Source organism: Pteropus alecto, unplaced genomic scaffold (genome assembly GCF_000325575.1).
Source record: "Pteropus alecto unplaced genomic scaffold, ASM32557v1 scaffold50, whole genome shotgun sequence".
Lineage (NCBI taxonomy): Eukaryota > Metazoa > Chordata > Mammalia > Chiroptera > Pteropodidae > Pteropus > Pteropus alecto.
In genome coordinates, this window is record NW_006431918.1 from 5,919,162 (window position 1) to 5,943,751 (window position 24,590).

The window sequence follows — 24,590 nt, forward strand, 5'->3', positions numbered from 1 at the left end:
AACTTTAAAACAGATTAAAGTGGTTAATTTTGTAGCAGCAGATGTGGTTAGCACTTTCTTCTGCAGGATGATGATAAATGAAATGAATCTGTGGGCGGCATGAAGCGCTAACATGTCTCCCCAAATACTTAATTTACAAAAAATGACTGGCTTAGGGGAATTCTTCTGCCTCTACCTCTCTGAGGCAGGCTGTGTCCAGGCTGTGTGCTACTTGTATGTGAAAGTGCCCTCTGGAGCTGTGCAAAGTGGAGACCTGTCTCTAAAATTAAGTTTGATTTTAGATTACACTAACTGAGCAGCTTAAAATTTTTTAATGGTGAAGAATATCACCAAAGAGAGTTTAATTGTAATCGAACTATTCCTGGGTTAATTTTAAAGTGACAAATATTTTCAGTTTCTCTCAAAGCCTTCAGAAACATATCATCAGTTTTTCCGAAAGTTTCACTTGGTGAAGTTCACTAAATGAAAAGACAGGTTAAGAAAGAAAACTGTGAGGTTATGTATATTTTCCTAAGCAATTAAATGCAGTGTCTTTTATAATATACTTTTTAATTTCCTCAAATATTCACGTCTATCTTTACTAACTTTATATAAAAATCATTCAAAATGCAGCTTTGGGGACTCTGATTTAAAAGTAGGGCAAAATATCATTAGTATATTCAATAGGGAAGTCAATGCGCAGAATGATTTTCTGCAATTTGCAAACTCTTAAATGTTTCCTATCATTTTTCCTAGACGATAACGGTGGATTTCTTCCTAGAGTTAATGTACTTGGGGCCAGCTTAGCTCTTCCTCGGACTCCTCGGTTTCCTAAGTTTATACTTTATGTCTATGTTCCTACCCCATCGCCTTCCTTACTCTTGAAATGCTTAATTTCAAAGTTGTCACTGTTCAATGCTTTACCATGAAGGCTCCTTTCTGGAAACATAAATGAAGCACTAATACTATTAATGGCTTTATTTTCTCATATACATGGAGAATGGTTACCAGGCAACTAGAAGTATAAAGTCTTTCAAAGCTAAAAATCCTCAAGATGTGATAAACTTACGTATTTCTTCCACAACCTGCGGGTCACATTCTTTGTATTTAGCCACTTCTGCCTTTAGCTGTTCCTTTTGTTCTTGAAGTGAAGAAAGTTCTTTTGCTAGCATGGTTCGCTCTTCCTGCATTCACAATAGTTTATGTACAGTTAAGACAGACAAAATACCATACGTTATAAAGCTATACATTTTATAGACATTTTCATTTTATTTCTCATAACTATGTGACCATATTATATGTACACATACATATATTTATAGTATAAAAACAAACTCAATTCTCATTCTTCTCTGACATCTCAAGCATCTTTTAAATATATTGACTAACTGAAAGGGAATTAATATGTAGAACAGAATGCTCATAAATAGATAAGAGGTTACCAATTATGTATGAACTCAAAGACTATGGCATCATACATTAGCAAAAAAATTATACTGCCTCTTAGGTAGTTTCACAATATTGTCTCTTTATATATGTCATATTTATGATAACATCAATCATCATATAATTTTCTCTAAGTGTTCTAGATAATTTTTCAACTTTTAAGGATAACCTTTAGAAATATTTAAAGATATTAGAAAGAACAGAATAGTAGCTTGTGGTCTATCACTTTCCTTTAAAGCTAAATCAGAATACAGCTTTTAAATACTATGACCAATAAATGGCATGTGAAATTTCCAGCCATAGTTCTAACAGGTAGAAGTTACAGTGCTATATTCAATATATTCAATTCATATGTGTGAAACCTGAAAATTAAATCCAAATGAAAAATCAAACACTGGCAAAGGTTATAGTACAGAATTATAGGATGTCTGAGGCAAAATCAAGTAGTTCACACTGCCTAATAACACCTGCTAGCTTGTGTTTTTGTACTTGAATTTTTGTTTTTTTCCTTTAGCTGTTCTCTTTGGTTCCAAGGCGAAGAAAGCTCTTTGTCAGTTACAATTTGTACAAAAGAACGCATGTACAGAGCAGCATGCTCTGAAGCAGCATAGTCCAACAGGACTCTGCAATGATAGAAATATTCTAGATCTGTGCTCTCAAATACAGAAAGCATTAGCCGCACGTGTCTACCGAGTACATGAAATGTGGCTATTGGTACTGAGAAACTGAATTACATCGTTTAATTTTAATTTAAACATAAATACCATATATGATGAGTGTATACCATATTAGCACAGCTCAGGAGAGATTTTAAAATAACTATAATATAAGATGGTCATTATTTGCCATCCATACCCAAATTATATACATGCTCCACAATGAAAAATGAGAAAAGAAAAAGCCAATGAAGGCAGAGAGAAACAAGTGAATACCCGTGTGATGCAATGGCAGTTCTCCAGACACCCTGAAATGGGAGCCACCTCAGAATGTTGTTGGCACTGAGATCTTTGTCAAATTACTTAACCTTTTCATGCCTTCAGCAACTCAAAAAGTAGCTACCTCCTTGGACTGTTGGCAGAATTCAATAAATATATAAAACGTGTTTATGACAGTACCTGCCCGGCTCATAGTAAGCAGCAGAGTCATGTTAGCTATTTCTTCATCATCATTGTCAACATCACCACCATAAATAATATTCAGGAGACAGGGGCTATGTATTTCTGAAAATCCTGATGGTGAGCTCAGGATGAACACAAAGAGTTCATCTTTCTCAGGAGTCTTTCTGAACTACCACACTCTTGTGATAGCTGCAGGCAACAACTTGGTTTGCTCAGTTTTTCCCTAGTTGCAATGGTTCCAGTGGGCTAGGTAGCACTCAGCAGACTGGCTGACAACTTGAGGGCATAGGTATGTCACCATTAGCTGAAGGTGCTTCTATAAGTTATTGCCGATGTTAAAGAAAAGGATCAACTGAAGAAATAAAATAGCTTCAGATTATGTCCAGAACTTACCTTCCCTTAAATATTCTTCAGAAATCACCATTCTTCAATTCCTATCTGTAACTACGCTGACTATTCGCATGAAAGGTATGTGAAATAACTGAAAATCATAAAGCCACTGTAAACCTATGACGTATTCTTTTCTATAATGTGACAAGTCTTTGTGTCTCTTTCACAATCAAGTGGTACAAATAGAGGCCTAGATGGAATGCTTTGTGGTTCATGTTGATCTTCAATATTTTCTCAAGCCATAAATCCATAGCTAAGATAATGATGGAACTAGAACGTAAAGTGATTTTTAAAAACCCCTAACATAACACTTTAGAGAACACTGCACTTTTGAAAATAGGTCAATATTCATTTAAATAATTTAGAAGTATTACAAGGCCACAAGGATACCACAGTGATAGCCTTCAATTTGTTCTGTGCCAAGACTTACATAGGGCCTGTCTTGTGCCAGGTTCTCTTCTAAGTGCTTTGCCAATAATACTGTAATCTACACAATAATCTGATGAGGTAGATTTTATTATTCCTCATTTTACAACTGAGAAAACTGAGAACAGAGAGTTTAGGAGACTTTCAAACCCAGGCAGTCTGGCACCAGAGTTTATGCTTCCACACTATGCTGCCATATACAATATAATAATAATAAATCTAGACTCACAATTAGTGAATTCCACCAAGTCGAACATTCATGTCCTTTGCTGTGACTCACTTCTCTTCTGGTAGGAATGACATACTCCTCACAGGAGGAGTCTTTATTTTCGAATTTAGAATTGACATTATTAAAGAATCCACAGACACAAACTTACCGTTGCATGTCGGCCAATTTTAGCTTTCTCGATGCTTTTTTGTAGGTTTGTGTGCTTTTGGTTTCCCTCAGATATCTAGGGAAAACAAATAAAATGGCTTGCTAAGATGAACTTGCTAACCACGAAGTTTATGAATCAAAAGACAAAACGAGATGTATCTTCAGCCCAAATAACTTGAGGTATATTATTTAAAACTTGAACTTGAATATTCAAAATGTGTTCAATGTAAATTCTCTTCAAATTTCATTTTGCTTCTGACTAATCTTTTCAAAACACCCTAGACTGTTTCTTATATACTTGTAGTATCGTGACCTGTTTCACTGAGTCAAAAATAAATACATCACTTATTATTCTTAAATAAGGTATTTTACGAGGAATTGATACTTTATATACTAAGTTCTCAGAGAAGGAAAATTTTTTATTAGCTTGTGGCCAATTTTATGTATATTTTATGCACCTTAAAAGTGATCATTTTAAGCATTTTACTAAGCTTAGAAACTAATAAATCATATGTGGAAATGGATTAAATAATACCAGCCTAAAGAGGCCACGGATATAGACTATTCATTAGCATGTGGCTGGGCTGGTTAATCTCAGAACATTGCCCTCCCTTCTTAATTTTTTTAATCTCGCCTGGGCCCGACTAAATAAGTAACCACAAGAAATTGTCCACCACATCTTTGGCTATAAACTAGCCAGAAATTTCAGACTCATTTGATTGGGTAAGGGCTTTCTTAAAATAAATTCTACTCTTCCCTCATTCTTGAGTTACAAACATTTAGAAAATAATTAATGATTGGAAGAATGCTTTCTTTCTATTGTGAAACTTCTCTCTCACAATATGACCTATTAATATGTAGAGGGTGAATAATATGTAGATGCCTTTTTTTTTGCTTAAAAATCACAAATAGTATCTTCAAAAGTTGGTAGCGTGACCCTAGCTTTAGGAAATCTTCCACTTCTCAGTATGCAGAAAGGGAACGTCGTCAGCTTTCTTCTAATGCTTCTCTCATCACTGATTCTAATCCATAGCACGAATGAGATCCTCGCAGTGCCAAGACACCACCACCAAACCAGTTATACCTCTTCTTGAGATTAATTATCTTCCTAAGTTAAAAACCAAAAATCTTCTCTAGATTTAAGAGCCAAAATGAGCTCTAAAGCCCTAAATTTAGCAAGGATATCTAGTTCTTTAAAACAAGGGTTCCCATGCATAAAATAATACCATGTTTACAAAGTTAATATTCTACCCTGAAGAATCCACTTGAAATAATTAAAAAATGCATGTGACATTTATATTCAGGAATAGAAAATTTTCCAATGAAAAAATACACATACATATTAGCATAACATTTTTCCATTAAAAATATTTTTTAAATAACCAGATAGGTAGATATTATCCAAAAAGTTAATATTTATATAAAAATAAGCCAATAATTAACAGATATATATCAATGATATTAACGAATTGTCATAAAGGTATTGAATGTCTGCTTTTAATTACTAACAAAAGCATCTGAAAGAGCTAATTCAGCAATTCCTTAATTCTGAAAATAATCTTAGGTATTTTAAATGTGATTTCATGTCATTTTTAGTATCTTGGCAATGGAAGGAGGCCAATCTAAACGATGTTATCAAATGAGAAGTTTCTGCTAATTATCCTAAGTACTGAAACAGTTTGGTTCAGCTCAATAGGGAAGGGTTGGTTCTTGGCTCTCTGCTCATTCTTAAAATCTCAACTACTGGAAACAATGAAAGCAACTCTTGTAAGTCGGCCCTTGCTATCAGTTTTTCATCGACACACCTCCTAGAAGAGATATTGCTATAGTTCCTACCTTGGAATTAAACCAAACCCAGGCCACTAGTGATAAGAGCTGATATTTTTAGCCACTGTATAGCTATTATCTAATTCAGTAGTTCTCAAACTTTAGCATATATCAGAATCACTGAAGGGCTTGTTAAAATACAGGTTTCTGGGCTTCACCTCTCAGTTTCTGAATAGTAGGCCTGGGGTGGAGTCTAATAATCTGCATTTCTAACATGCTTCCAGTTGATGATGATTCTGCTTTTTCTAGTTGGGGGCATCACAGTTTTGAGAAGTACTGATCTAAACAAAACCTGTTTTCTTGTGGCAACAAACCCAACTAAAACACACAAGATATTACTATGAGAGAGTATTATCTAGTTCATCAGCAAAGATGAATTACTGTTAAATATTATAGCCTGACCTTGAAACAAAATAACTTAGTATTTCTGTCGCTAGAAGAAACATAAAAGTCCACATTTACAAAAATTGAAAAAGGGGTGATAACTCTAGATTCAGGAAAGGTATTCACCATGGGATTCCTTTAAACAGCAAACTCTCCAGACACATTTCTATAACATAAAGCAAGAACCAACTATATACTGTAACAAACCCATTTCCAACTTTCACTAAAGCATATAATATTTTTTAAAAATCTAGTAACTCAGAATAAAACAGCAGCAGCAGCAAAAACAAAAACTACTTAAAATTAGTAAGAACAGGATTTCGGTTTTAGATTGGAGGATCTGACACAATACTTCTCTTTAATGCATTCCAGGCCACCTCTACAGACACTCAGGGTTGAGAAACATAAAGCCCATGTTTTCTAAAGAGCTAATTCACTGCCTGGAGGAACTGCCTATTCATAAGAAGAACAGAAAGACTGATTCAAGCTGGCCGCTTTGGAATTCTGATTTGCTCCTTTCAGAAATTAAAGAAAAAAATTTTTTTCAAAGCATTAGTGAAGAAATATAGAGGTTTTCATAGGTGGGAAAGAATGTCAAAGAACAGAGAATGGGGAAAAGAGGCAACAGCAAGAGAATCCAGACCGGTCGACTGCTTTAGTGAAATCCACGTACAAAACGTTATGGAGAAATAGGTACCATGTCTTCTGTTTTTCCTTTAAAAAAAAATGTAGTATCATTTACTTTAAAATTTTGCATGTTTAAAAAGTCGTAAGAGTATCCAAAACTTTAAAATTTATGTTTTAAGGCAATATTCCATTTAGCAATCAATTATATAAGGAAATAATCACTATAAAGAGATATATATATCTCTAAAGATGGGAGCCATGTCATTGTCTTAACAGTAGAGAAATGTTAATCAGTATTTCGTGGTATGGATGTGTCATAATTATATAGCCAAAGGAAATGTTTTAGAAGAATTTTTAATGATACTGTAAAATACTCAGAGAATAGTTTTTAAAAAGTAGAAACAAAACTGTTGATACATTTGAGAGCCTAAGATCAAAAAGAAAAAAACTGCAAGAAAATGCACAAAATTTAAAACATGGTTATCTCTGTATTGTGGAACATACTTTAAAATTTTCTATATAATGAGCATATATAACCATTATTTAAAAAATTATTTTCCAATTATAAGTAATATATAAATGTATTCTCAAGAGGTTAAAATGAGCACATTGTTTTAAAAGACTCAAACAACACGGAAGTATTTAAACAAAGTCCCCTTTTTCTCTTCACCTGCACCATCCCCAAAATCCCCTCCCCAGAGGTGACCCTGTAAAGTCTAGTGGGCATCCTGCTTATCTTGTTCCTTTGCTTTATATTCAGATATAGATCAACAGAGAGAACATTTTAAAACACATGGGATTATCCTTTACATAATGTTCTGCAACTTATTCTTTCCAGAGAAAGTTCCATGCCAATTATGTATGTAAGACTATTTTTTTTAATACATTTTATTTTTTAGAGCAGCTTTAGGTTCATAGCAAAATTGGGTTGAAGGTATAGAGAGCTCCCACGTGGGGTTATATTCCTGTATACACACGGGGTCCTCCACTACCAAAACCCCTCCAGAGTGGTACATTTGTTGCAACTGATGAACCTACATTGACACATCATTTTCAACCGAACTCCACAGTTTGCATTAGGGTTCACTCTTGGTGGTGTACATTCTATGGGCTGTGACAAATGTATAATGACATGTATTCATCGTTACGGTATCAGAGTCCTTTCACTGTCCTAAAAATCCTCTGTGCTCTGCCTGTTCACCCCTGCCTCCCCCGACCTCTGGCATATTTTACTTTCTAGCATGGTATACAGCTGGAATCGTACCTTTTCAAACTAGCTTCCTCCACTTAGTAATATGCATTTAAGGTTCCTCCATGTCTTTTCAAAGCTTGATAGCCTCATTCTTTTTATCAATGAATAATATTCCATTGTCTGAATGTACCACAGTTTATTTAGGCATTTACCTATTGAAGAACACCTTTCAAGTTTTGGCAATTACAAATTAAGCGGCTGTGAACATCTGTATGCACCTAAGTTTTCCACTCATTTGGGTAAATCACAAGAGGCACAATCAGTGGATCACATGATAAGAGTATGTTTAGTTTTGTAAGAAGCTGCCAACTGTCTTCCAAAGTGACTGTACCATTTCACATTCCCATGAGCAATAAATGAGAATTCTTGTTGCTTCACATCCTTGCCAGGATTTGGTGTTGTGCTCATCCTTTTTTTTTAATGTCATACTATTACTTTATTACTCCACTCATTTATCAATAGCTATTTTATTAATGTCCAGGTTTTCATTACTGCAAAGCTCCAACACTCCCATCATTTGACATAAATCTCTGTGTACATGTGAAAGTCTTTCTGTAAGGTAGATTATGAGCAAAATTGCTAGATCAAAGGATATAAACATTTAACTTTTTCTTTAGTGCATTTTATAACAATACACATATCGAAATTGATCGTTTTAGCCATTTTTTAAGTGTATACGTCAGTGGTATTAAGTACAGTCACAATGTTGTGCACCCATCACCATTACCCATTTCCAGAACCGTTTCATCAGCCCAAACAGAAACTCTGTGCCCACTACAGCTGCCCATTGCTCTCCCCATGCAGCTGCTGGAGACCTTGATTCTACTTCTGCCTTTATGAGTCTGCCTGTTCTAAATACTTCATATAAGTCGAATCATACAATATTTGTCTTTTTGTGTCTGGCTTATTTCACTTAGCATAACATTTTCAAGGTCTGCCCATGTCGTATGGCATTTATCCTAATTTCATTCCTTTTTATGGCTGAATAATAAATAGTCCACTGTCAGTATATACCATGTTTTTTTTTTTTTTAAATCCATTCATGTGTTGATGGACATTAGGTTGTTTCTGCTTTTCAGCTGCTGTTACTAACGCTAATATGAACACTGGTATACAAATGTCTGAATCCCTTCCCTGATTTCAATTCTTTTGGGTATATACCTCACAGCAGAATTGCGGGATCATATGGTTTCATTCTATGTACAACTTTTTTAGGAACTACCATACTGTTTTTCCACAGCAGCTTCACCATTTTACATTCCCACCAGCAATATGCAAGGGTTCGATTTCTCCAACACTGTTATTTATAATTTTTCTTTCTTTTTTATAACAGCCATCCTAATCTAATGGGTATAAATGTTTAACTTTTACTCATTTTGCCTTTCACCAACAGTATATAACAGGGTTATTTCCTGCGTGTTTCCCAAAAGTGGGTATTGGTAATAGTTTAAAAGACTGATAATCTCTGATGGCTGAAAAATGACATTCCATTATTGTTCTAATTTGTATGTTTTTGATTATTGAGATTTAATATCTTTTCATATATCTATTGATTATGTGTATTTTTCAATGACTTTAACATCTTTTGACCGTTATCACATTGTCTACCCTTTTCTCTTATACTTTTAGAAGCTATTTATATGTAGTAGACATATATATTTGGTTATAGATGTTTAACTTTTAATGTTGACTTTCAATGTACAAGTTTTAGTGTTTATGCAAATGAATCAATCTTTTGGCTTCCAGATTCTGCATCTTGCTTAGGAAAGCCTCTCAAACTAATACTGTACAGTTTCCTTCTATTATTTGTATTCTTTTGATCTTTTGATTTTAAATAATTTTGGAAATGGTATGAGGTAAGGCTCTAATTTAATTCATTTCAATGGATATCCAATTATCCCTGCAATTCATTGAACAGTCAGCCTGTCTTTTCTCCACTGAATTGATAAAGATGTATGGCATCTTTATCATAAAGTAAATAAGTATACATGAGCCTGCTTACGGCTTTTCCATACTGTTCCTCTTATTTGTTTGTATATTCTCACATGAATAGCAAGTTTTAATTACTCTAACATTGTATTGTTTTGATATCTGATAGCAAAAATCTTACCCCATTGTTATTCCTTTTTAATACTTTCTTGGTCCTTTTTGCAGTTCCTCTACCATATGAACTTGGGAATCATCCATAAAAATCTGGGATTTTGGTTACCATAACATTAGCTATATAGACATAAACTGACATTTTTATAGTTGAGATCTCTCATTCATTAATATGTTGCTCCATTTATTTAAGTTCTTTCATATACTTCAGTAGAGTTTGGTAGTTTTCTTCATGTATGTCTTGCTCATTTCTCATCAGAGTTTAACACTGTTTTGGGTGCTAGTGAGAGATAGGCAATGACTCCAGGCTCAAGTCTATCGATGTATGGAATGCTCTTTGCCACAGTGACTGATTTCAAGTGTTACTGAATCAGAATAGAGTCAAAGAATTTTGTTCAATGGTTGTAGAAAACAACTCTCTCCTGCCCTCTGGAGATTTAAACTACATAGCTACAAGAAGCAAACAGCCCAAATTACTGCTGGCAGCCATCTTAAAACCATGAAGAAAGTCAACGTGAGGACATGAACATCACAAAAAAGGCAAAATCAAGACAAATGCAGAAAAACAGAGTCAGAATCTTGATTAAATGATGCCTGACAAATGCTCTACTTTTGAAAATTGTTAATTTGAATGAGCAATTAAATCAATTTCATCTTTATTATTTATACCAAGTAAACTTGGGTTTTCTGCCATTACCACAGAATATATTTTAACTATTACAACGGATAAAGCTTTAACAATAATCTATTTCATACAGTGCTGGCCATCAAGGAAAGCTGTGAAATATTTTGGAAGAAATAACATTTAAAACATTCTTATTTCCCTGTATTGGGTTACAGAAATAAGTCTCCAAGAATACGAGTGGAATAAAGTAATACATGCTATGAAGGCTCTTCATTCAATGAGCATTTATGGAGTGTCCACTATACACACAGTTATACTATTGGCTCAGATCTTTTCACTAAATTAATACTGTAAAAAATAATTTAAAGCATATAGTGAACACTGAATGTTTGTTGAATATTTCTGAATTAAATTATTTTCCCTCATGCTATAAGATAGTGCTCATTAAAAGATAACACTCTGTGAAGCTAGGAAATGTATAGCAGATTAACACTCCAGTTAGCCAGGAGATCGAATTTCCAGCAATCTAACCCTGTGGAACACATTTAAGAACCTGGAAATGAGAACAATACATCGGGATCCTAAATAATGGACACAGGAAAAGTGTGAGAATCTCATTAAGAAAGCAACATAAAGGGAAGGTGAAGCCACTCAAAGAACTCAAGAAAATCATACATAATACCTGCTAACGATAAGATCCCCATCATCAAAACTTACAACATGAAGAAACGAACTGTTAAAAGTCAGAGCAGTGCGTGACGAACGAGATTAGCATTCCTTTAACTAGAAATATCAGAAATATGTTCAATAAGATTAAATAAAAGGAGACACAGAAAACTAAAGAAATTACAAGAAAGAAATAGCGAGAAGATTTAAAAAAACTATTTAAAACAATTATTTGAAACTGAACTATTTTTAATTTCTAGGAAGTGATAAAAATATTAAAAGTAGTTTAGAGATATGGAAGATATAGAAAAAGAAAGTCCAAAATAAGTTTTAAAATGTTAAGAGAACAAACTTAGAAATTTTCGTGCTGTATAACACAAAGTCTTAGGCAGAATCCAAGTAGAAGTTATTCAGATATTTTGAAAGCCAAAGACATGCAAAATCCAATTGATGCAGTGAAGGAACTTAGACACAAAGTTATGGAGGATTATAGACTCTCCAGACACGGGAACTTAGTTCTAGCATGACAAACTCAGAGACAAGGCTAAGCAGCAGAGGCTACTAATTGTTTATTCTTTCTTAGTAACAGGACCCCAGACTCTAGTGAAAATAAATAAGAATTACCATGTCTGTCAGCACTGTGGGCCAAGAATATGTCCTAGGTAGGAAATCTCTGTTAAGAAACCCATCTACCTGAAAAAACCCATCTACCTGAGGAAACCCAAAATCCACTTGGAAAGGCAAACTTAAAATTATTTGGAATGACAATGGTTTCTTTAATAAGAAAAAAAAATTAATCAAGGGGAGATTTAGAATTAAGTATAAAAATGAGCAGATTTGTATTGATATTTTTGTGTCAAGAAATAACCCATACATATTTTGCACTGTCCTTACAGAGTAAAACCATAGAAATGATTTAATTCCTCTCCTCAACTGCCATTTTAAAAACAGACCAGTGAGGGTAGTACTTCTCCTGCCCCTGGACAGCTAGAAGTCTCGTGATTTTTTTGACTACTCTTAATCAAGATCTACGATTATTTTAAGTTGTCAAGCAAAGCTTTGATTCAGAAATTAGAATGTCTAATATAAAAAGCAACACTCAAATCTTGATTTAAAAGTAAGACTTCTCCTCTTTTCAGCAACAGCTGGCAGCCAATGGGTCTTTTGCTAGAGAGGGCATATTGTCCTTTTCTCTTTCCCGGTCTCGAGTTTCTATTCTCCCTCCAGCCCACTGACTGCAGTTTCTGCTTCCTGACCTGCATCCTTACCAAGGCTGGGAGATGGGGAGAGAGAACAGCAAAGGAAATAGGAAATATTATACTTAGGTACTGCTGTTAAGATGCCTCAGTGCTCTCAGGGCCTGATGGATGTTTCAGCTGAATCTCTGCACAGCTGAGCTCCTGGGTTCTTTGAAGGTTTCCCTGCGGGGTTCCTCTAACTATAATCTGCATGATGCAGAAGACACATTCTATTCCTCTGGGGGCTACACCGTGTTCCGTCCCTCCCATTCCCCTTCTCCGGCTTGCCACCACTCCTTTCCAGCCTGGATTTTCAGAGGTTCATTCCACAGACTCTCAGTGTTAGGTTTCAATGTCCTCAGAGACAGAATTTAACATAGCTCCAGGTGGGCTCTTGTTCTCTGATTTCTGAGTGTGGCTCACATGTGGTCCATGGGGACACTCATATACCCAACAAACTCTAGGATTACTGATCAGTTCTTTACTTTTATATATTATAATAACTAACAGAATCTACCAGTAAAGCTACATAGATGCTGAAATTATTTTTACATAAGGAGTTGCTTATTTTCCTACTGTCTTTCAAAAGCATTGGAAAATAATATGCTCACATTTTATTCTTAATGTTTTCAAAAATTTCTTAGGAGAATTAAGATTTTCCACCATTGAAATTTCTAATAAAAATGTTGCTTAAATACTGTTTAAAATGTTTGATCCAGTAAGTCATTCAGTTTAAGTAATTTAGTTTCATTAGAAGCCACCAATCTAAAATACAATAAATTATTTGCTCAAAAGTATCAGTTAAAGTGCTTAAGCTCAAATTTCTATTTAACTTGAATGGAATTAATTTAAGTTTTTAAATTTCAAGCTTTAAATTTCTATTTAGGCCAGGTTATAATAAACTCCACATTAAATTTATAAAGAAAAAGTCATAAAGAGTCAATAGTGCTGAGAAAGTAATTAGAGTACTTGCCCATAAAGGCTTTTTTCTCTTTTTAAGAGAATAATGCTCTTTCTTCTTTTTCTATTTCTGCCTCTGCCTCTTATGGCAAAAAGGATTCAAGAAAACTTGGATTTCAAAGTATTAGAAAGACAAGCTAGCCCCTTCTCTTCCATAGCCTAAATAGCTTTAGCAGAGTGAAGAGAGCAACCTAACACATTCGGATGGTAAACTAACTCAAGAGTTGAGAGTATTCAAACAAAGACCTGTGGCAAGTTTGTTAAAATTAATCGAAAAAGTGAACTGCAGATAGGTTTAAAAAAATATAATAATTAACAAAATTTTAAATTGAGATTATTTTACTTCTAATTGAAAGCTATTTTTCAAAAAGAGTTATAGTGTAGGAAATTTATGGTTATAAATAAATATAAATATTAGGGTACCTGGAAAAAAACCTATATTTGAATCATGAAATGCAGGCCTAAAAGTATGAACCATGTCTTTGGTCAAGTAAGAACCATACTTTAAACAAAAAAAGCACACAACAGTGCTATTTTTGTGAAACTTCAAAATACATAAGGCAGCCACTGACATATTAAAATGTTTAAAATATTGATATACTTTTTGAGGGAAAAATAGGCCAAATTACAATTAGGGCTATCCCAGGAAATTAAGGATGCATATGACTTGACACTGCCACCACCTGGTGGCAGCACATCAAAATTGTAGGTCCAGTTTGTGGAGTAAATCTTTATCAGGTTGGCTGATGTGGAGAGAAAATAATATGAATGAAGAATGGCTCTCAGAAAACTGTAACTCATGTGAAACAGAAGAGTGTTTTGGTTATGGTATAGAGAATTCTACAGCTCTAGAGTCAGGCTTCTGAAACTCACCCAGGAAGTTTTTCCAAATAGCAAAGGATAATAATTCCTGAGGGAAGGTTTAGAAGCCTAACCCAAAGCTACCGTATACAGAAGGAAAACAAACAAATATAAAAAACAAATCTCTTAAGTCCTATCGTAAAAATTCATGCACGTCTCACAGTTGTAATATTAACTATTAAAATTTTGTATTATTTTAAAGTATTTACCAATAAAAAGTTATATACTTCCCCTATTCACCACTCACCCACAATTTTTAAGTCACTCAATCTCAATGAACATATATTTAACTCTTGATTATCAGAGATAATGGAGAGAAGTAATAAAAACGTTCAATTTAAAAGACAAGACTTTTAAGCACAAATAGATAAAATTCTGCAAATTCTGTTACTTGCCTCTCTAAAGCCTTTCTTTGCAACACAATTACAACTCTTTTTCAGTAGGGTTGGCAACGTGCTCAGAGAATAGGTTCTTCACCCTCAGAGAGAGTGAACTGTGATGGCTTACCTTTTCAGCATGAGTACATACTTCAGACCTGGCCAATAAGACATAAAAGGAAGCCAACTTGAGAAAGGGGGTATTCTGAGATTTTCCTCCTGGATAGGGAGAGATGTACAAGAAAGTTCATCTTTCTTCTTGCTTTGGACATTGTCAAGAGTAGACATAGTAGCTGTGGTAGCTACTTGCATCCAAAAAGGGAAAGCCAAAAAATGTCAGAGAAGCCAGTCCAGACCTCTGATCGCAATTTATGGTAAGGTTAACCAATCAATCCTCAAAGAGCCCACACCTCAAAATTCTTACATAAGGTAAAGAAACCCTATTATTTAAGTCAACATGGATCTACTTTTCTGTTATTTGTGGCTGAAAATGTCCTGTTTCATGCATATAGAATATATATCAAAATATCAACAGTAATTAGTTTTAAATGATGGCATTGCAAATATTTTACTTTTTTATTTTTTTTCAGTGAATACCTTTTACATTTATTATAGAAAAATGCAAATGTCAATATTATAAATACTACAATATGTAGGTTTTGTGGCTTGAAAAGTTCTCACTTGCTAATGTCATGTAAGAGATACAAATCTAAAGAATGCCAAATGGGTAGAGAGAACAGATGGATAATCCATCAAGCAGACACTCCACATAACACTAGTAGAAAGCTGACTCCACACATCAATGCCTTGCAATGAGGCAGTTGTTAAGGTAAGGAATTATGGGCTGGGGCTCCTGGAGAGATTCCACACAGGTATACTTAATCAGTAGAGCTCTGAACACATTGGGATGTGGTTTGCCAACTGGTAAGACTATTTCCAGTAGCAACACAGAATATACAGCTCTGGGATAGGAAAGTAGTCCAAGGTAGTAAAATAGTTTTATTTGCTGAAAAAAGACCATAAAGTTAGGTACCACTTCCCAAAGTGTGTTCCTTGGAAAATTAATCTCTCACCTCATGAAAATGGGTCAACTCAGATTCACAATGTATAAGATATATGAATAACACCAATAAGAACTTTTCAAAATTAATGTGAAATAACCAGTGCTAACATACTTCACTGATGTAAATCCAGGCTTTAAAACAACACTCCTGAATTGTAAAGGATTAATTTATCCTTTCCTCTAGAGTCTCATTTTTGAAGAACTACCATTTAGAAGAACTGCCATTTATCGGATTTCAGCTAGCCTATGCTACTCCATTTTAATGATTTTTTTGTTAAAAAATTTTGAAATAAGGAAAAATAACTCAAATACAAGAAACTACCCTTGACATACTAGAGATCCCCAGGGTTGGCCCCTGCGTTCTGTCCTCAGTCCCTTTCCCTTCCTGCTCTGCACATTCTTTTTTTTTCAATATATAACCATTATTGCATCTTTAAAATATCACAAATGAGTCTGAGAAATCATCTAACGTCTTGGTGTTTCTGTAGCTGGACAAGTTTGATCTTATTCATCGGTCTGCTGAATTGTTCCTTTTTCAGAAACAGATACCATCAAAAAATTTCTGCTATTCTTGTTTTCAAGTTTTGTGGCTTACTGAATCAAAGCAGCTGAATTTGATACAAGTTCAACGTCATTCTCTTCAAGAATTAACTCATCCTTCTGGGCTGGAGATACTAAACAATCAACACCTGACCTTATGTGAACCCTGCAGATTTATTTTTCACCCAAGAAATTTCATATTTCGACGAGAACCATTCTCCTGAATAATAACATGGGTGGGGAAGCGAGCGTACACAGACCTCATCTAACTGAAGCCACTGTAACACCCTTGATCATGATCTGTACATGACGACAGACAGTGCGAACAGTAGCCAGCTCCTTTCAATTTCCCCACCATTTGTCAACCTGGAGCCTCTTCTTTCCATGGAGACTGAGTTCAACACTGATGTGATTGGAGCCCCTCCACAGGGTGCCTCTGGGGCCCTTCACAATAACTGAGTGTCCCTTCAGAGTGAGTCCGTATTTTCTGGAATGCTGACAGTCTGATTGCTGGGAATGGTCTCCATCCTCGCAGTAGATGCAGCAAAAAGAGCACTCTGCACACTCTTCCTGGGAAGTCTCATCTACTCCTACTTTTGGTGTCCCAGTTTTAATCTCCTGTCTACACCTCTGCACTGAGCTCCGCACCCGTGTATTCAGCTACCTACTGGGCATCTCAACCTGAATGGCTGACAGGCAGCTCATATTCAGTATGTTCAAAACTCAGTTTATTACCCAATCCAGCTCCTCTGTGTCTTCTAGACTCTCCACATAGTCACCCAAACCAGAATCCTGGTAGCTATCTTTTTCTTTTTTTTCTCTCCCTTCTCTCCACATCCAGTTGGTTTCGAATCTCTGTTGATTCTACATATTGGTATCTTTCAAATATCTCCTTTCCTCTCCATCCCCACTGCCACCATCTTGGTTTAGACATCTCTGGCTCAGAATTTTTCATTAGTGTCCTTGTCTCCAGTTCACTTTCACTCATCTGCTATGGTAGTTATCTTTAAAGCCCACTGGATGGTTTCCCAATCCTGAATAATAAAGTCCAGATTCCTCAGCCTGGCTGCAAGGCTCAATGACCTAGCTCCTACCACTGGTCAGCTTAATAACCTGCTGTTACCCACTCTGCAACCCTCCACACCACTTCTATCAAACTGTTCACAGCTTCCTGAATGCCACCCATTTTATGTCTTAGTGTTTTTACATGCTGTGCCTGGCTGGCTCTTTTTACTCCTCTAACAAACTCCAACCTGTCCATGAACCAGAGACATATATCTATTAAGACTCATCTCAAAAATCTTTTCTTCTGGGAAGTTTTTATCCCCTCTTCCTCAGCAGAGTGTGTACTTCTATGCTTTACTTCTTTTACAGAGTGTCTTATTTCCACGGCAGACATTCTTTGAGGGCAGAGATATCTTAACCGTGTTTAACCCCAGCATGAAATACAGCATGAGACACATAGAGACATAATAAATGTTGAATAGATGCATAAATCACTATAGCACTGCTTAGCTTCCTCCCAATTATTGTGTACTTGGTCTAGAAGCTTAGATTATAGAAACCTTGTTTTGTTTTTTTGGTTTTTTTTTTGTTTTAATTCAGCCTTAGAAATATCATATATTATGTAGGAATAATTAAGCATGAATTTTAATCATTGTCATAATCTATGCTACCTGAACTTGACTTTCAGGGAATATCGACAGACAGCATGTGTTCCCCATCCACACGAAAAGGCGGGCAACAAAGGGGAAATCTATGTTTGGACAAAAATTACTCTTGCTTATTTTAAAATATGAACTTTATAGATTCAGAGTGTACACTACTGACTGTAGATTCTACTTCCTAAACTTCTCCCAGTCTATTATCTCCAGTTCTAGGGACAGTGTTTTGTTTTAGGACTTCATCATCTCCTAGCTGACAATTTCTCAGTGCACACTCCTCCACACTGCCAACAGAACCATCTTTCTAAAATAAGGCTCTTATTAACTGACTTCCCTACTCGAAATCCTTCAACTTAAACACATATAGCCCTTCACTATCAGCACCTGCCCACAAATCTAGCTCTACCCTCACACACAATTGAGTGGTACAAAACAACTCAAGATTCTCTTACATACCTGGTGTTTGTATATAACAAAAACCAAAGTGCTTACTATGTATTGGTCATTGCCGTAAGCAGCTACATAGAACACATTTAATTGTCGCAACTACCCTGTGAAGTAGGAAATATGAGAACCATTTTACAGATGAGAAAATAGAAGCACAGGAGGTTTTTTAGTAAATGGAAGAAGTTGAATTCGAATCTAGAGTCTGGGTCTAGAGCTCAATCTCTTAAACTACTATACTATACTGCCTAACATACTGGTCTCTGTACCCATAATGCCTTTCTCCCTAACTCTCACATGAACTCCCATATGTTTCCAGAACCAACTTCAATGTCTCCTTTCTTAACTGTAAAGCCTTTCCTCAGCAGAGTTAACTATCACCCTCTTTTGTACAACCATCGTTGTCCGTACTGAACTATAATACCATATCACAATGATGTTGACATGTGTGTCTCACAAGACGGTGAGGTCCTAGAGGGCAGGAACTACTAATTTATCTTTATGTCCCTCTCATTGGTCACAATGCCTGCTATAGCAAGCATTCGCTGAACAAGTATTGAATTGAAAGAATTCCAGTAGGGGTAATGCCTATTTTTATTCAATAACATTTCAAGTTGTCCACACTGTCCAATAGTGGACTTACTCTTTATTTACTCAGTTTTGGTAATAAAGAATTCTATATACTCATTTCTAAAAACTGGTAAAAAAAATAAATAAATCTTTAAATTATCCTGAGACTCTATTAGTATCTCCCGAAACCAAGACTCTGTATCTGAAATTCAGCTCAGTTAAAATGTAAACCAACTTCTAGAAAAATCTGTCCACAAAATTATCTTCCCCTGGTAATAAATGGGTTGCAAACCAGAACTTGGATGAAGAATTCTGGAAGACCTTAGTAGAAAAGAAAAACAAAATAAAGAATTTGATTTCCATAATTCTGACCCTTTAAATAAAAAATCACTTAAAAACTGCTATACAGACTTGGTGCAACTACTAATGAAATTCTCTGAATCAGTAAATGGATACCATGAAGACTAACTGCATATTCTTTGTTTCCTTTAATTCCCATTTACTCGGTCAAATATCTGCCATATACCAAGAACTGTGCTAGGTACTGAGGAAACAAACTAAGAGATGGGGTCAAGTAAACTAACAACTGTACACAGTATGGTAGAGTTGGAGTTATACTTAGGGTGAAGAATGGACAGGGACAAGAACACAAAAACAAAAGCATATTGAAAATGCTATTCCTTTTGAAAAAAGGCTTAAAAATGTGTAATCAGTATCAGTAGTGGTCCGTTTTTTCCCATAATGTCAGGTAACAGTGTGAATAGCACGTCCAGCACAATAGTTATAACACTGCTTTTACCTGGTCAAGTACATATTACAGGACATATCCTACATCTGTCAATATAAGACACAGTAAAATGGAGGAAGTCATCTCCTTGAAGTGAAGATTGCTCCTTCATTTTTAAGGCCAAGATATTTGAAAGGGGTAAAAAAAAAAAAAAGGAAGAACCAGAAGATGATAGGAAGAACTGTTTATCCTAACACATTCTGTCCTGCTTTTCCTTACAAAAATTATTCAGAAACAGTGCGTGCACGCGCGCGCGTACACACCCACCCACCCAAATCATTATCACACTGGAATCATTATCACATAGCAAGTTTCAGCCAAAACTCTTAAAACAGTTATCTTGATCTTTAATAAGTTCTACGCATTCTTCAAGATAAACAGAAATGCCATTTCACTTGGGAGTTCCCACAAGATAATTTTTAAGCTACATAAAAATTCACAACTAAAACATGAGAAAAGGATCTGGTCATTTCTACTTTCTGTTGAGCCAAAATGGTTACTTCTACTATCATCTAAATATAGTGACTATTTACATACAGATTTGAACCATTTTCATCATCTCCACATAAAGCTTTTCTTGCCTATTAAAGTTACTAATTTATGTGGAAAGGCTTCAGGAGTACATCTGTGTAACAGCTATTTAGAGAAGCTAGTTTAACAACTTTTTTCTACCCAACCTAAATATTTATTTCAGCTTCGCAGAAATAAATTACTACATCTTATATTCTCAGCAACATTAATAATAATACATTACTCACATATAGAGGGGGGAAAAGTTTTTGCTTAATATCAGAATTTAATAAAACTATTTTCTAAACTTAAAATCTACTTTTTTAAAAGCAATTAGATCAGCAAAACAAAAAAAAAACCCATAAAAATATTCTAGCAAGAAAATTTTCTACTTCCCCTTGAAGCTTGATGTACATAATAAAATCCAACCAACCACTAAAACATCTCATAATATGGCTTCAATTTAATTTCTAACCTTATTTTCCCATTACTATAAAACAAAATATTGCACATTCTTTCCAAGATGGTCACCAACTATTCACTGAATGTAATTTGCTTTAAAGTTTTGTTTATCTGTGTTATGAGCAAGGACTATGGAGTACAAATGCCTGGATTTAATCTTGCTTTGTCATCTACTAATAGTGTCATCTTGGGCAACCTATTTAACCTGTCGGTGCTTCAGTCTTCTCATATGTAAAATGGAGTTGATGTCTAACTCATGCAGTTGTAAGAATCAAATGGTATAAAACATGTAAAAGCTCTGCTATGATCAGAATGTTTGTGTCCCCTCCTCCAAATTCATGTTAAAATCCTAACCCCTAACGGTAATGGTATTACTAGGGGGGGGCCTTTGGGAGGTGCCAAAGTCAAGGGTGGAGTCCTCAAGAGTGGAGTCCTCAAGAGTGGGTTTGGTGCTTTTATAAAAGAGGCTCCAGAGAGATGCCGAGCGCCTTCCACCAGGTGAGGATACGCTAAGTCTGTGACCCAGGAGAGGGCTCTTACCTGACCAGCCTCCAGAACTGCGAGAAATAAATTTTGGTTGTTTATAAGCTACCCTGTCTGTGGTATTTCGTTATAGCAGCCCAAACGACTAAGACAAGACACATTCTGAAAACTCTACTGGCTAAGTGCTCAATAAATTTTGGCTGCCATTGTTAACATCAGTGTGACTCCTTCTGTCCCCCTTGGGAATCTCCTCCATCCATCTAAATCTACTCAATTTTCAGCTCAAAATAATAATTTCTAAGACGTCTCCCTTAACTCCCTTAACTCTATGGATTTATAAAAATCCTGCTATCCTCTGAACTCATATAACAATCAGGACCCATAGCAATGACATTTGGCATTGACCTTAAATCTTAGATAGCTAATTAACTTTTCATAAAAAGTTAATTAACTACGTAAGGTATTTTTCTTCCCTTACCAAGTAAAGTGTAAATTACCTCAACATGAAACACACACACTATTATTTTTATATTGCCCCAAAAAAACTTGGCACAGGGCATGCCCCTAACAGGCACACAGTAAATATCTGTAGAACTAGTTAATGCAACCCATACGCAGTTGAAGGGAAACATAAATTGTAATCATGAGGCTTTCAGACTGTCTTTACTAATGATCAACACATACGACCTAAAGACAAGGGAGAAAAGAATGTGTTTCCTGATTTAATTTTCAGATCTACTACAAAAAAAAAAAATGTCTATTCTCAAGAGATGAAAACATTCCTGCACATATTTGGAATCACTGACAGAACCAAAGCAGAACAGAATGATGGGAGGAAAAAATTAAGAGTCCTCGCCCCCCCCTCCCCCAATCTGGAAGTAATTAAGAAGAAACTCAAAGGAAGTTTATATTCTACTTTGGCAATGTGTTGAATAAACTGATCCTTTAGTGAAACCCTGAATTTAGAATCTGGTTCAATTCAACATTAACTAAGCACCTTCTATTTTTATATAAATCCCACCATCTCTTGTAGTATTTTTAATGTCTACCATTCATTCAGGCAATTAGCTATTAACACTTTTCACTCTTCATTTCACTCTTTCATGTGTTAACTTATAAGTTCTTTCTCATAAAACATGGATCTTGATTTCTACTTTTTAGAATTACCTTCGTTATGTGGTAAAATATTTTGCACATAGTAGACCCTCAAATATTGGTTTTGACTGAACATGTAAACTAACAGTATATATTCCTGGATGAGTACTAATGCAGCTGAATCTGTGGCCACCATACACCGAGTGCGTATGTACACCACGCACTTTACACGTAACAGCTAATCCACATCGCAACCCTTTGAAATAAGAATAATCTCTTTTACAAATTGAGAAACTGTGGCCTCAAAGAGCCTATGAAAACTTTCCAAGATACCACAGTTAGTAAGAAGTGAAGCTGTGACTTCAATCCATGTCTTATTTCTATTTATCTTTCCATTATGCCATATTGCTTCTCTAAAGCAATAAGTCATCTTCAGAACCACGGTTGAGGGGTACAGTAGGACGCTGACATGACTTCTCAAATGTTTGTGACAGAAAAAAGTAGGTTTAGGTCAGTGAAATGGCACCGAGTTTTTGTTTTGTTTTGTTTTGAATTTACAGCAAATGCCAAGGGCTATCAATCTTTTACAAATGACATATCAAAATCTTGCTCTCCATTTACTGCTGGAGTGCTTACAAAAGAAGGTATTAAATCTACTGCCTATCTCTGACTTGACCTACGATTTCAGTGCAAGATTAAGCTTTGACCTCCAGCTTGTAAACAGGGGTGGAGAAAGAGGGTTGTGTTACAAAATATATTGGATGCCAACTCTTCAGACCAGTAGGGAGAGGAGTATACTGTGAGTAACTAATTAGAACATCCTACTCTTCAATCATTCACAATAAACAATGCTATCATATTCACTTTTTAAAAACAGATTCACTGTACTAGCATACTAGCAAGAATCTCTTATTTCCATTAAGGTTTGTCAAGCTACTCCACTTGCTAAATTAGAGATTATGCTAAACTCAGAGGCGAAGAAACAAAACATATCCATTGGCCTTTTTTATCAAAGGCAAAGAGTTTCTCCGGTTTACCAAGAAATGCTTCATTGGTACCCGTGATGCCCAGCTTCAGGCATGAATAACTGACATTTTATATTCCCACTAGCAATGTGTGTGAGTGCCAGTCCCTCCAATCCTGATTGATACTTGGTATTGTAGAGAGACTGGCACTCACGTACATTGCTAGCGGGAATATAAAATGGCACAGCACTTTGGAAAACACTTTGGCAATGTCTTAAAAAGTTTAACATATGCCTACCATGTGATCGAGCTACCCCATTCCTAGGTGTTTACTATCATAAATGAAAACAAACATCCATACAAAGAATTTACATGAATATTCAATACTTCTAATAACCCAAAACTAAAACAAACAAAAACCTCAAATGTCCATCAACAGATAAACAAACTGTTGGACATCCATATAATGAAATACCACTCAGTAATAAAAATGAATGATTAGTACATACAGCAATATGGATACATCTTAAAATAATTACACTGAGTTAAAAGAAGCCAAGAAAAAGAGTATATACTGTATGATTCTGTTTATAGAAAATTCTAAGAAATATAAACTTATGTATAGTGACAGAAATCAAATCAATAGTTGCCTGGGGATGGGGGCAGGGGAAGCAGTGCAGGGAAGGGCAGGAGAAAAAGACTAAAAGGAGAAATAAAGAAACTTTAGGGGGTGACAGGTATGCTCATTATCCTGGTTATGGTGATGGTTTCATGAACGTATACATATGTCAAAACTTATCGATTTATAAACTTTAAGTATGAGCAGTTTTTATATGTCAATTATTCCTCAATAAAGCTATTAAAATCTAATAGAATCAATAAAACTCAAAACTCATACATGTGAAAAATTAAAAGAACAGAAAATCTATGGTATGTATCCTCAAGTTATGAGCGTCTGAGAAGGTCTCTGAGAGCTGTTTAGAATTGGCTAAGTAGAAAGGAAGGACAAGGGAATTGCAAAGAATAAAAACAAGAATAAAAACCCATGAAGACATGAAAATGCAGTAAGACCTAAAAGTAAATTACTCTTTTATGAAGTTTTTAATTACATAACTTAAAAAAAAAATTGCTTAGTGATTAATATGCATGTCATTTACTAGCAGGAAAAAAAAATGCAGTATCATGTTTAAGAGATAAAATATGGGCAAAACATGTGAACAGACATGTCTCTAAGAAAGATTTCAAGTGGTCAACATCGTTAGTCATCAGGAAATCAAAACCATAATGAGATACCACTTTATAACCATTAGGATGGTTAGAATCAAAAAGTCAGGTAATAAGTTTTGGTGAGGAAG

At 35.2% G+C, this 24,590-nt stretch overlaps 1 protein-coding gene across 4 annotated transcripts in view; it reads right to left on the bottom strand.

The window, feature by feature from the left end:
* Positions 1-24,590, bottom strand: part of MND1 (meiotic nuclear divisions 1) — a 54,926-nt gene that overhangs the window by 17,616 nt on the left and 12,720 nt on the right. For all 4 annotated transcript variants that reach the window (XM_015585138.2, XM_025042677.1, XM_006906256.2 and 1 more), the window contains 2 exons: positions 3,737-3,811; positions 1,049-1,163 (listed from right to left, as the gene is read on the bottom strand). In XM_015585138.2, coding sequence (XP_015440624.1) covers positions 1,049-1,163; positions 3,737-3,811 — 190 coding nt within the window. The remainder of the gene's footprint in view (positions 1-1,048; positions 1,164-3,736; positions 3,812-24,590) is intronic.